Source organism: Budorcas taxicolor, chromosome X (genome assembly GCF_023091745.1).
Source record: "Budorcas taxicolor isolate Tak-1 chromosome X, Takin1.1, whole genome shotgun sequence".
Lineage (NCBI taxonomy): Eukaryota > Metazoa > Chordata > Mammalia > Artiodactyla > Bovidae > Budorcas > Budorcas taxicolor.
The window spans coordinates 56,763,231-56,777,103 of NC_068935.1; the positions used below are offsets into that span (position 1 = coordinate 56,763,231).

The 13,873-nt window shown below is 49.2% G+C and overlaps 1 protein-coding gene across 2 annotated transcripts in view; it reads right to left on the minus strand.

Annotated features, from left to right (window-relative positions):
* Positions 1-3,843: 3,843 nt before the first annotated feature.
* The window catches only part of TMEM185A (transmembrane protein 185A), a 40,274-nt gene continuing 30,244 nt past the window's right edge, over positions 3,844-13,873 (minus strand). For both annotated transcript variants that reach the window (XM_052662932.1, XM_052662933.1), the window contains 5 exons: positions 13,502-13,709; positions 9,380-9,463; positions 5,968-6,144; positions 5,348-5,471; positions 3,844-4,181 (listed from right to left, as the gene is read on the minus strand). In XM_052662932.1, the coding sequence (XP_052518892.1) occupies positions 3,937-4,181; positions 5,348-5,471; positions 5,968-6,144; positions 9,380-9,463; positions 13,502-13,709 (838 nt within the window). In that variant the 3' untranslated portion in view covers positions 3,844-3,936. The remainder of the gene's footprint in view (positions 4,182-5,347; positions 5,472-5,967; positions 6,145-9,379; positions 9,464-13,501; positions 13,710-13,873) is intronic.

The following is a 13,873-nucleotide window of genomic DNA, read 5'->3' on the forward strand; positions in this document are numbered from 1 at the left end:
AAGGGCCCATGAGTCAGCGGTACAGAGACACCTGGCCCCCGTGTATCCTGACCTGATCCCTACTGTGCATTCAGCTCACCTCCAGCATCTCACACGGACATCCTCACCGGAGAAAGAGAGGAGGGGCAATGACTTCTTTGTGCTGAGAATGCTCAGGCTCTCCCCCTCACAACTCCCCAACGCAGCATGCACACTGGCAGCTCCAGCAGTCACGCTGGTCCCCAGTCCTGTTACACACAGCTTTCCCGCTGGCCCTGAGGTTGGCACCCACCCTGCCCCCAGGGCTCAGCAGGTACTCCCCCACCCTTAACTTGCTCAGGACACAGACAGGCGGCTCCTCCATGAGCAGGCTGGTCAGGCAGAGGGAGGTGAGCACATTCTGGCACACTTTGCTGAATCTGTACAGACTAAGCTGGCAGACGAAGCTCTTCATGCAGTCTGTCTCAAATACCTTGTCTGAGCCACCCTCTCCAAAATGTCCTCGAAGAGCTCCTCATTGATGCCTATGCAAGTGCTGTCTTCCTCCCACCAGAAAGACATAAAGCGGTGACTATTGACGATGGGAAAGGGGAGGGAGAGGAGACTGCCCTCTCCCCCAGGCAGGGCACCACACTCGGTGTGTGGCCTCTTCAACAAAGGCTCTTCGCTCAAAGCCTGGAAAGCATTCTCTTCCAGCAGCAGCCTGAAGCTGTGGTGGCCCATGGGCACAGGCTGAGCCAGGGCTACTGGAAGGTCCACAGGGAGGGTCACAGCTCCCTGAGCCGAGGGCTGGAGGCCCTGTGTTTGGAAGAAAGGGAGCCCCCCGGAAGCCGGGCACCCCATCCATCATGGGGCCCTCCTTGTCTGCAGCCCCGTGGAGGGTGGTGCACCCCTCCCTCTTGGAAATGGGACAGTGCAGTGGCCAGGAGCAGTCCAGGCTCACAAGGGTGCTCGGCCCCTCATCAAAGGCCTTTGCTTGCTTGGGGCTGACATTACAAGGCAATCATTAAGTGACCTAATAAAGGGCTGCTGCACCCAGGCTGGTCAGCGTGTCAGCCTCCTGGTCCACGCTCATCATGGCAGTGGGCCCCATGATACTCGTGCATGGGCGTGAAGTCTCAGGCCGAGCACTTGTGCGAACTGGGCATGGCCTTCTGGTCCTGGAGTCCCAGGTCTGGGGAGATGCGCACCGAAAGATGTGTGACCCTCAAAGTCAGCCCATCCTCTGTGTTCACAGGTGCCTTGAGGGTTCTGGATGGCACCCTTGTGCTCAAGCACAGCCACATCCAGAGTGGGGGTCCATGGCCAAGGGTACAGCCACCTGGCCCTCTGCGCACTGTCGCTGGCTGGGCACCCAGTCCCCCACATAGACCCTCTCTGGGTCCTGCCATTGGTCTGTAGGAGCCCAAGGGTAGGGGCTATAGAGGCTACAGATGAAGTCCCAGGGACACAGAAGGATGGGTTGCCATCCTCTGGGCTCTGCAGCCTGCCCATGTCTACCCCAGGCTGGCCTTGCTCTGCATACCGTGGTCCCAGGCACATGGGAGGGGGTGGTTGCCCTGGGCCTTCACACACAGTGTGGCTCTTCCCTGGGACTGCCATCCATGGGAATTCTATCCAGCTGTTTCCAGGCTGTGAGAGCTGCCATCCTGCTCTGGGGCCTGGTGCTCTAACATCAAAGAGGCGGCCATGCAGGGCAAACCACACAGGCGGCCCACCCCACTAATGCCCCCCACCTCAACTCTGCTCTTGGGGTTGAAGATCTTCCCGAGATTTCCAGAATCAGAAATGCCTCTGACCTTGAGGTGTCAGCCATCTGGCCCAGGAGTCCGGCTCAGTGGGTGAGAGAGAGGGCTCAGGTGAGGAGATGCCAAGGTGGGCACGGCTGCCCTGCTGATCCCCAGCTGCCTGGCTTGCCCACTCTGAGCCTTCGCTTCCCCACATGGGTAATCCTAGGGGCACCTGCCTCACGGGGTCCTGAGGACTCAGGGGAGGTACAGGAGGTGGCGAGGTTCCTGACACGTAAGTCTGCCACGTGGTTATGGGGAAGCCTGCTGTGTCTCACAGCAAGTCTACATCTAAGGCACATAAGCACTGATCTCCCAGTAGACCTTGGCTCCGTGCTGGAAGCCTCCTGTCACCAGCGAGGAGGGGCTTCCTTGTCGATTCTTGCAAACTGGGGGCTGAAACACCACCTGAATTAAATGTTTCTAGACACAGCTCGAGTGAGCTAGACAGAATCGCCCAGTGTTTCCCTTAGACAGAAGCCCTACTCAGTGCCCTCCCACGTGACTCGGGGATGCCTCGGACCCCTGAAAAGGCGAGTTCCATTTTAGACTATTTGGGACCCTGCAAACACTCTCGGCTATATCCTTAGCTGTCAGGATTGTGGCAGGGCACTCCCTGCCAATAGCTGAATCCCCGGGCCCACCCTTTCCTCTCTGTATGTCCTGGCTGCCCCTGCATACTCCTGAGAGATGCTCACCCACCCCTGCTCCCCTCAGCTGGCCGTGGCAGCTCGAGATTCCCTTTTGTGCTGGCCAAGAGAACTCCCAGCATCCTGGTCCACATCTAAAGTAAGACCTGCACAGTGCACATGGAAAATGAAGAACTAGTTTATTGAACAGCTAAAGGGGAGGAAACGAGTAGACTGGGCTACATTTGTTACATACCAAGCAGGAAAGGCAACACCATTCCAAGTGTCCCCCTGAAGATAGCACAGGCTTGCTCCAGGCTGGTGCCAGGATGGAGTGGTGGGTGCAGTGTACATCAGCGGAGCCTGGTTTACACAAGGTAGTAGCTGCCCTCTCTCCCTCTCTCCCCTGTTCCTGGGTGACAAAGCCAGGGCTCCTTTTACCCTCTTCTACTCATGGCCATCTTGTTTGCATCACATCTGCTTTTTTCCTTCTGACTCTTGGCTATACCCCAAGCTCCTAGCTAAAAGCACAGGCCCAGCGTGCGATGGACAGCAAGCCCCACATCTCAACCTGTGCACGCTGCTGGACATTCCTAGTCTTGGCACCCTTGTCCAGCACTCCGGTTTCCAGGCGTGCTTTAAGGCTTTCTGCAAGTCAGTGTTCCCAGTGTGGGAGAAAAAGTACAAACCATTTCTTGCTTACTGTGGTGGTTTTGGCAGCAGCAGCTAGTATGTATATGGAGAAACTGAAGAGGAGATGGCAATGTCCCATGAAGGGGGTAGCACTCCAGTGGTCAGGACAGGGGTGCGGTGCTACTGGCTTCTACTTCTGCAACAGAATGTGTATGTCTCCAGTACAAGCTTGTAAAAAAATACTTTAACAGAATATACTGTACAGAACTAGGATTTAACACGGTATATTACAACGCTAAAATATTTGTATAAATACTATACAGGCACGGAGTCACTCCATTAGAAAGGGCTCACCAATGGGGTCAGTAAAAACCCAGAGAGAAATGATGTGCATGGCAGGAGCACGGCCAGTCACAGTGGTGTGGGTGTATGTGAGGCCTGAGGCCTAGTCAGGGGCCCTGACCATACCACAACAGGAGTTTCTGAGCTAAGTGGCCAGGCTAGCTTGGTTCAATAATACATTTTTCAATAACACTTTTGACGGAAATTTTCACACTTAGAAAACCAGCTGTGTGGCCATTCCTTCTCGGGCCCAAGCCAGCTCTGAAGGCACCTGCCCACTGGGAGTTGCTTCCTCTGTCTCCATATGCTCCCTCCATCAGGTCCAAAGCCACTGATGTGCACCCTACACCACGCTGCATGTTCCAGGCACCTGCCAGCCGCATGTCCCGTGGCGGTGAGTCACTGGGTAGGCATTGAGTGCAAACAAGGCATGAGATGGAAGTCCCTGGAGACCCAGCTCCAGCTTCAGTTCAGGGTGGGAGGGAGGGGGTGAATGGAGAGGCAGAAGAAGGTGGAAAAGAGGGCGGGCCAGGTGCACTCTTGATCTACCCTGGGAGCAGCACGGTCTAATCTGGCATTTCGATATTTAATTTGGGAGGTGGGAGGACGTATTTCCCAGGGCTCTGGGTGATAACCACCCGGGTCTTCTTTCGAAACATAGGAGCGATCTTAGGAGGTTCTGGAACTGGTGTTTCTTCAGTTTCCTCACTACCTTCATGGTGGAGGTCGTAGGAGATGTTTCCATATTCTCTCAAAAACGGGCAGATTTCAAGCAGAAACTGACAGAAATCCTTGCGAATCCCAAACCACCCTGAAACAGAAGAAATGTACTTTCTCAAACACTAGCCTCCCCTGAATCTCAGGTTGCTTTTCTTTCCTGAAGAGAAGTTTTCCTTGTATAATGTACTGCTTTATCCTGATGTCTTAGAATGAAGCCTGAGCTAGGCCTTAATACCAACAAGGACCAGAAGGATGCCCTGCAGCTCTGTGGCTCTGTAGCTGGGGGTCCTGGACTGGCAGCCCCCAGGATGTCTCCCTGGGGCCTGTCAGGAATGCGATCTTGGGCCCTGGTCCAAACCTCCTGAACCAGAAACTCTGTGTCTGGGGGGGTGGGGGGGTGGGGTGGGGTCTTGGGACTCTGATGGGTCCTCCAGTTTGAGAACTATTGCCCTAATGAATCTCAAATGCCTATGGCACCTAGGCAATGTCAACCATTCAATCTTCCTGGCCCAGGAGAAAGGCATGTACAACAACGAATGTCATCCAAGAAAAGGGTTTCTGTCACCCCTGGAGTCTGGGAAGACAATAGGTATGTGTTGGTCCAGGCCAGCAGGTGGCCTGAGCTCACAGGGCCACCTCAAAGCTCCTTCTTCAAGGCCTGCTCTTCCTGTTTGGGTACCACTAAACCATCAGGTCAGTGCTGGCTTTTCTTGGGTACAACATCTTGTCACATTAGCTTTGAGAAGGGTGTGTTCCAGGGTTACATGCAAAGGAGCTCAAGGACTAGTGAGGAGAGACTCTTATCAAAGAGCACTTCTAAACAGGTATCATTACAGTGGAGAGAGAGAGCGAGCGAGCCAGGAACCACTGCTGAGAGTCAGTGATATCAAGAATGATACTGCCAAGAGTGAGGAAACAGATCCCAGAGGATGTCCAGAGTTTGGGAGATGATGCAGATTTTCACTGAATCTTCAGGAGCCCCTGGCTAGAAGGGATAATGTTTCCCATGTCACAGTGAATGGACTCAGAGAGGCCACCCACCATGCTTAGTTCTCCAGTCACAGGATTAACAGTGCTTCCTTTCCTGGAAGACTCTAGGTCTTCTCCAGTCCCAGCTTTCCCAGGGAAACTCCTTGACTGGGGTCCTCAGGTTCGTTTTTTCATAGAGCAGGGCCACACACACACCCATATAGCCACACACCAGACAGAGACGTGCACACCCACCATTCAAGGACTTCTGAAATGCTAAGTACATACAGTGGTTTCCGCCTTTCTGTCCGAAGGTGGTTGCCATCAGAGTGATCAAGGAAAGCCAAAGGGGGACAAATATGGGAATACAGGAGAACGCATTGTGGCCGTCCAGCTTATGAACCAGCAGGATCTAAGGAAAGAGAAATGGTCAACGTTCTGTCGATGGAGCATCTGAAAACGGACCCTGTCTGAAGCCAGGCTGCCCACCCTCGTCAGGCCTCCTAAGGGGGAAAGGTCACCCCACAGGAGATAACGGAAACCCTCCATTCTGGGAGAAAGGATGAGAAGAGCTTTCACATGGCTCTTCAGGATGAAGCAGAATCCATCCACCTAGAAAATTTCCAACATCTGGCTTGTTATGGGAAACTCTTCCTGGTGTTTTTTTGTTTTGTTTTGTTTTTTCAGAGAAGTCAACAGTGCCCACTCTCTAATTCTCCACAGGGCTCAAATACCAAAACACCACATCCAACTTTCTCTTTCTAGAAGACAAACCAATACATTCAGACGCATGGTAGCAGGAAAGGTCCACTTCCCACTGCCAGTTCCCAGGCCTCCAAAGAAAGGCAGCTCCACTGTCCTGTACTCCTTCCAAGCCCCGGGGGAGCACAGTCTGCCAGAGAGCTTACCTCGAAAGTGAGGAGCGGCACGACGATGGTCATCCAGCTTAGCGCCATGGTGATGTGTGTCCTCCTCTGCTCTGCGATCACATCCATGGAGCGCAGGAACAGGACGGACCACACGATGTAGTAGAGGACCACCAGACACAGAAAGGACATGAGAATCCACAGGGGGACACACACGACCTGAGGGCAGGAGGAGAGAAGAAAGGTCTTTAGAGGAGGCACGGCTGACTTCATCTTGGATCTCTGCATGTAAGTGGCTGGCAGGCCTGGATGTGCCCAGTGTGTGAAGAGGATCCGCTGCTCCTGGTGGGATCCTCCGCAGCCGGGGCCACCCTCAAGGTGGAGAGCAGCCATTTCCCTGAATCTTGAGCTCACTCAGCTGGCCTGCGCTCTGCCCACCTCCCTTCCACCTGCCAAGGGTAGTGAGGCCGCCCCAGTTCACGAGCATGTCCCCTCTTCCCAGGCACTGCCCATCCTGCCAGGGGTTCTGTAGCCAGAGGCTGGGGATCGTGCTCCCTGGCAACTCAGGCTGCCCAGGGGACCCAGGCCCTCCATGAACTTGCACATTGAGGCCAGGAGGCTTCCCTGCTGCCTCGCCCAGACGGGTTCTGTGTCTGTTGCTGTCACATCAGAAAGACTTCATTTCACCCCCCATATAAGCCCAGAAGATGAGTCCCAGGGGCCTCACCAAGCTCCCTCTGTTTGACCTTTTCCCCCTTCTCGATGGCCCCTTGGGTACATCTGTCATCCCTTTGTTTTCTGTTGTGAAACAGTAAAACTGACTGTTTTCTATTGGTGGCCAGTTCCATGATGGTTCATACACGTATGTATAGATCTGTGGGGCCTTGGGCGAGACAGAGGATAACTCCCTCACCATGCCACACTCCCTCATGCTCTGTCTTTGCTGTGTCACCAACTTGCTCCAACCCCAACCCCCAGAAGCCACTGCTCTGTCCTCTAACACAACACTTTTGTCTCTTCAAGAATGTGACAGAGATGGACTCATACAACATGTCACCTTCCGAGGCTGCCTTCTCCCACTCAGCAGGACATCTCTGAGATGCTTCCAGGCTATTGTTGTCTATCTACCGGTCACTGCTGAGTGGTGATCCACTGGATGGATGCACCCAAGCCTGTTTATCTGCTCACCCTGGGAAGGAAATGAGGGTGCTTTCCCGCTTTGGGCTGTTGCAAATGAAGTTGCTGTAAACATTTGTGCCCAGGTTTCTGTGTGGTTGTACATTTTCATTTCTCCAAGGGAAACACCCAGGTTTGGCACTGCTAGGTCACATGGCAACTCTATATTTAACCTTATTAGAAATTGCCAAGACATTTTCCAGAGCGTCTATCCAGTTTGGCCTTTCTACCAGCAATGGGCAAATGTCCTCGTCCCTTGGTTCCACCCTAGCACACCTGGTACTGTTGCTATCTTTGCCATTTGGTAAAGGTATTGTGGCACCTCATTCTGGTTTTTATTTGCTTTTCCCTAGTAGGTAATGCTGTCCTTTACATGTACATATTCACCATATGTCTATCTTCTTTGTGAATAGTTGGTTCAGTTAATTTTAAAATTTTGTCGCTAAGGTTTTTAGTTTTTTTATGTGCATTCTTAATATATAAGATATGAAAAGTTATTGCCCTCCAAAGAAGTGACACAAATTCTAAAAAAAAAAAAAAAAAAAAAAGAGTTCTTTAGATGCTTTGGATATATGTCCTTGGTTACACATGTGTTTTATGAGTATTTCCTCCTAGTCTGCAACCTGTTTTTCATTAATATTACTTTAATTTTAAGCTTCTTTTATGTACCATGTTGTTGGTATCATTTCTGGGAACTCTTCACCTAACTACAGATCCCAAAGACTGTCTCCTAACAGTTCTCTGGTTTTCACATTTCATTTTTAGACGTAGGACTTAAGCTGGACTCCTGAAGAGGCTGGACTTCCTGCAAGGAGGTTTGCTGTGGTCTTCCTCCTAAAGCACATCTGGGGTCAGGCACAGTGGCCTGGCCCTCGTGAGTAGAATGTCAGTGAGTAACCTCACTGGGCTTCTCTTGAACACTGTGGGAAACCTGCAGTCAGGCTGTTTCATCTGCTAGGATTTGCACAGCACTGGGGCAGGAAAAATGTCTTTGTTTATCTATAGAAAACATGCATAGTTTTTCCTAATCTTTTTTTTTTTTTTCTGATTGTATCTTACACTCAAATTGTGGTCTTACTCAGATTTGTTTCCGCCATGGTACAAGAGAAGGCTCTGAGCCCAATTACCATTCTGCAGATACAGAACCCTGAAGCTGTAAGATGGATGACTGAACAATAGTTTTTATTATGAATGTTTTATCAAAGATTTTAGGAAGAAGTGATAGATCTTATCTTTATTCATTATAAAGGCATCTTTTATTCTCTTATTTTCTTGTCTCCAAATGATTATTTTCTTTTTTTTAGTATATTTTTTTACCTTTGTTATTTTTTTTAAAGGTAAATCATGTTCATCACAGAAAATGTCTTGTGTACAAAAGTACACAACAAGCAGTGGAGGGACGGGATCCCAAACCCTGGCAAGACCTCATTGCACACAGGCAACGTAAGTCTTCTACCTTTTCTCTCATCTTCTTTCTATGTGTTACTAGTAGAAATTGTACTGTATTCTCTAATTTGCAGCTTGCCGAGAATGGATGGAGCCATTTACACGTATGTTTGTGTGTGTGTGTGTGTGTGTGTGTGTGTGTGTGTGTAGCTCCATCCATTCTCCTACCTATGTAAGCATAATCAGTTTTAACCAAACAGCCATTCATGGAAGTCAGAGGTCACTAGTGTGACTTAGACTTCATCCCTGGCAAAAGTATAAACAGGCACAGTTGTTTTTTGAAAAAGGGAGTTCGCAGTGCAGTTTATATTTCAAAATCTCAAAAAGCTATTACTCTCTGGGCCAGTAATACTGTTTTTGGAGTCTTTCCTTAAAAAAAGCAATGAAAAAAAAAAACCAGGCAAAGATTTATCTACACAAAATTATATGCTGCAGCATGATTTATAATTGTAAAAGCACTGGTAACAAGTTCAATATTCAGAAATGAGAGGACAGTCTGGTAAATGTATTTGAAGAATATTTTGTTATCAATTAAACTTTCAAAGTTATACATATAAAGAGCATTTATTGACATGGAAAACTGCTTATGACACAACATTAGAACAACAAAGCAGGATACTAAATTATAAATGCAGTATGATCTCAATTGTCCTTATGAAACAGTAAACCCCCAAACAAGGAAACAAAAACCACTAACTATGTTATCTCCCAGGGGATTATGGGTGATTATTATCCTATTACCTATGTTTATCTGTCTTTTCCAAGATTTCTATGATGAACATGAGTTTTATAATCAAAACAAGTTTATTTAAAGATTTAAAAAGTTACATACAAGCCAGGGCCAGTGAATGATCTTGTCCAGTCTTAAGGCAATGAATATAAACTGGAGAATGTTGACAGAACACAGGATTTCTAACTAAAAATGAAGAGAAGAATCAGTTAAACAAAGTAACAATTGTATTCAATACCACAGTTGTTTGGTTAACATTTTAAAAAGGCAATGCAAATTATAATGCAGCAAAAGTTTTATTACATCACCCTTGGAACCTCCTGATTTTCAGCAGAGAGGAGCAAAGCAGTGCTGTGCCAAGAAGAAGCCTGGCTCTGGCCTTGTGTCCTGTCTTCTCTGCTCGGTGGCTGCTTGGCCCTTTAAGCTCGTCCATGCAGTGACCTGTTTCCAGGCTTGCAATCTGTAGAGGCAGTCTTTGCTGGACTCGCCAGCTCCCCTCCTGTCCCTGCCCACAAGCGTCTACGTTAGGATGGTTCCTAACCATCACTGTCCTGCCTTCTTCTTGTGTTGGGACTCCGCCTGCACCCCACACTTTCCTTTCTGGATTCTGGAGGACCTTGTCACATCAAGATGCCACTCGTGGATGCTTTACTGCATCTTGAATCACGCCATGCCACGGATCCTTCCTGCAAGCACATGTTCAACTCATCTCCATTAGACACAAAATAACCCCAAGACCGAATGAACCCACACTTCTCTTGATCTATGCCCCTACCAGCCCTAGTTCTCTCCTTCCATCACCCCAGAGCTTTGTGAGACACTGTGGACACTGGAGTCTCCATGGCCTCCCCTGCTACTCCAAGCCCCAGGGTCCACTGTGCACTGGTCTCTGTTCCCACAACTACCTGGAAATTGCTTTCCTCTAGGTCCCCAGTCACTTCTGCAGCGTTGGGAACACTGCCACTGGCACCCGACTGGGCACTGCCACACCAAGTGACACTGCCCATCACTCCTTCCCTTGTTGAGGAACCCAGTGTGTTTTCTTGCCAGTCTCCTGGTCTCTGATACTTCCCTGTCAGGTACCTTTTCCTCTCTTTAAATGGTGGTGGCCCCCGAAGTCTGCCTTCTCTACCCACTGGAGAGACACAAACACAAACATGCATACTTCCTTGACTCTGTTGCTCCGTTCTCAGTGGGGAGCAGAGCTGGCCTCCACACCTCTGGCAGGCACGCCCTCCTCCTGCTCGCTTCTGCAACCTCCGTCTCCACTGCAGCCTTCCTGCAGGGCCCAGAGTCAGCTCTCCCTGAGGCACTTCAGTTGACGGCCATCCCCTAGGGATTCAATCACCACCCATACCTGGCTTCCTTCACCCTGTGCCATAGCTTCCCATAGCCTCCTGTCTCACCAGGAGCCACTGCAGCCTGGATTCCCCAAATCAGGACACGGGCGCACAGCTGCATTCCCTTCTCCATGCTCTAGGCTCAGTCACTGCCTGTGTCCTCCACCATGCAGACTTCTCTAGGGTCCCTAGCCCAGTCTCTGTCCCAGTGCCCCACAGGTGGCCCTCCTGCTGGCTCCAGCACTTGCTGCTCTTCAACAGCTCACCACCACCCACAGAATGAAAATCATACGACACTACCCAACCTGGCCCAGGTCTGCCCCAAAGCTCCCAGTTCCTGGGCAGTTAGTGATTCAGCCATTCCTTCTAAGGCCTATGGGCGAAAAGAAACATCTAATGGTTCCACTGACTTAAGCCATTAGATCTAAAAGGAATACTGACATCCTAAGTAGCCCTCTATGGATTTTTGCACAGTACTGCCTTCTCATCACAGAGAAAGCGAACAACCTAGACTCTTCTATGACACCACTGAAATCAATGCAGTGTGACCTAACAATAAAACCCAAACTATGTGGAGCTAGTAGTTCACTGTGTGTCCCCACAGATGTCAGGGATCACTGCTTCTCCCTCAAAAATGCCCAATATCCCATGGTGCCCTGTGAGCACCCTGTGGTGCCCTGGGCAGCTGGGCACTGCCTTGAAGACTAAGGACTGGCCCTTAGTCAGCCCAATCCCTCTCTACATAGCCTCTCCCTTCTCCCTAGTTCCTTCATTTACACTTTATGCTCCATGCATTTTTTTCTGTGGAAAAATACAAATAATGTAAAACTTACCATCTTAATTCTCTTTAAGGGTACAGTTTAACCATATTAAGTATATTCATATTACTAACATATGAGTATGGCTGTGAAACCATCACCAGGACTCTGCATCTTGCAAAACCATACTGCAGTCATATCTGAGCCACTGGTTCACTTGACATGACAGACTTTCTTCTATGTCTATGGCTTCTTATGTGTTATTTCCTCTGCCTGAAAAATACCATCCCCTTTCCTTCCTGCACAGGGCACCCTGCCACACCCTGACTCCTCCTGCATGGCCCTGGGGGAGCCTAGGCCCACTAACCTCTAGCCAATGAGTACTCCTCCTCCTGGGACATAAAAACCAAGAGGGGGCTCAAGTCTTGGCACATGGTTTCTTCTCACAGGTAGACTGCCAAGAGTGTGACCCTATGAGTGACATATTTTCTAGAACTCTGCATTAGGAAAATACGGTTTTGTGCCTAGTATAGTTGTAGCCCTGGTATATGCTTTCATTTTCTAAGAAATAAAGTTTCAAGTTTTTAGTTTTCTTTAACTTCTTCCTCAGCTCCCATCCAACAGTATTTACATAACTTTCTCAGTGCTTTTCAACCTGGGTAATGCTGCTTGCCCGGGGAGGAGCTAGGAAATGTGCACAGACCCTACTGGATGTGACAATAACCTGCGGGAGCACATCCACTAGTGTTTACAAGGCAGACATCAGCAGTAAGTGACCTGAAATGCAGGGGACAGTCCTGCTCAAGAATACATTTCCTATCCCAAAGGACAACAGCATATCCAGCCCCCACTGAGAAACACTGCCCCAAATAGGCAGAATCTAGAATGTTTAATGTCAGTGATTTTGTTTAATATATAAATGATTTTTAAACCATGGTATTGTTACTTCATTTGCTCAGATAATAGAAAAGAATGCAAAGCAAAAGAGGCATAAGGTGGAAAGGTAAGTGTGACTGGCTGGAAATGGCACCTTCAACAAATACAGGGAATACAGATTTGGGGGAAGTGATGTAGGAGCCTAGAGCTCATGTGGAAATCAGAGTTGAGAAATGGAGAATCAGGAAGTGAGAGCACAGAAGTGGCAGTGGAGGCAGGAAGTGTGAATGAGATCATTCAGAGGAAGTGTGCACAGTGAGGACAGAAAATGCCCAAGGTTAGGATCCTGATGTTGGGAAAGATTGAAGGCAGGAGGAGAAGGGGATGACAGAGGATGAGGTGGTTGGATGGCATCACCGACTAGATGGACATGAGTTTGAGCAAGCTCTGGGAGTTGCTGATGGACAGGGAAGCCTGGAGTGCTGCAGTCATGGGGTCGCAAAGAGTCAGATACGACTGAGTGACTAAACTGAGGAGCCTAAGAAACAGTGACTTGTGAGGAATAGAGGAAGAGGAATTCAGTGAAGAAGCTGAATGCAGGCTGAGGTAGCCAGATTGGTGGAGGGACCCAGAGTGTCAGGACCTGCAGAGTAGTCAGCGAGATGAGGGCTCCAAAGGCCTTCAGATGAGGCTGCAGGACACGGGGGTGGGGGGTGGTGGTGCAGTGCCAAAGCAGGCAGCGTGGCTGTAGTACTTGGTCATTTAATCAAAAAATAGTCTAGGTATTGCTGTGAGGGTACTGACTTTAACTAAAGGACATTCCCCTTGATGGTATGGTTAGATCTCATCCAATCAGCTAAAGGGCCTAAGGAGTAAAGACCATGGTTTCCTGGAGAGGGAGAAGTCCTGCTGAATCTCCAGCCCCCATAAGCACGTGAGCCAGCACCTTCCAATAATCCTCCTATGTGAACACCTATCTACATATCTGCAACTATATCTCCATCTGCATCTATCCAACTGGGTCTGTTTCTCAGGAGAAGCTGGCTGATCCAGGAGAACAGGGAAAGACATGAAGCAGGAAGAAGCCTGATGGCCTGGGTGTTTAAGTCAAGAAAGAGAAACATGATCATTTCCATTGTTTTTCGTTTCCTTATATACCATGATCTAGCATTAGTGATCAACCTCTTCTATCACAGTAACTGATCAAAAGATTCTGATTTTTGAACCTTCCTAAATATATGAAATCTCACCTCCAGTGACCTGTCATGGCGAAAGCCCCAAACACAAGCTGCCACAGACACAGGGGAAACGAAGAAGAGTGGCATGAAGACCAGGAGCCAGAAGTGGCTGCCTCTCTCAATCCTGTCGCACACCAGCACTTCAAACATCAGCAGCAGCAAGTGAATGCCCACTGCAATTAGCATGGCCTTGAACTCCACACATGTTTCCCCTTCTGCTCTAAAGAGGGACAGAAGAAGAAGAAAAAAAACATCCTCAGTTCAGAATCTCCATAGCGAGCAAGCAGCCCATGTAACACCAACTTACATGGATACTCTGGACTGTATTTGTAAATCTGACAAAAGGCAAAGGGAAATCAGGTGGAAAGCTAAGTTAACATTCCT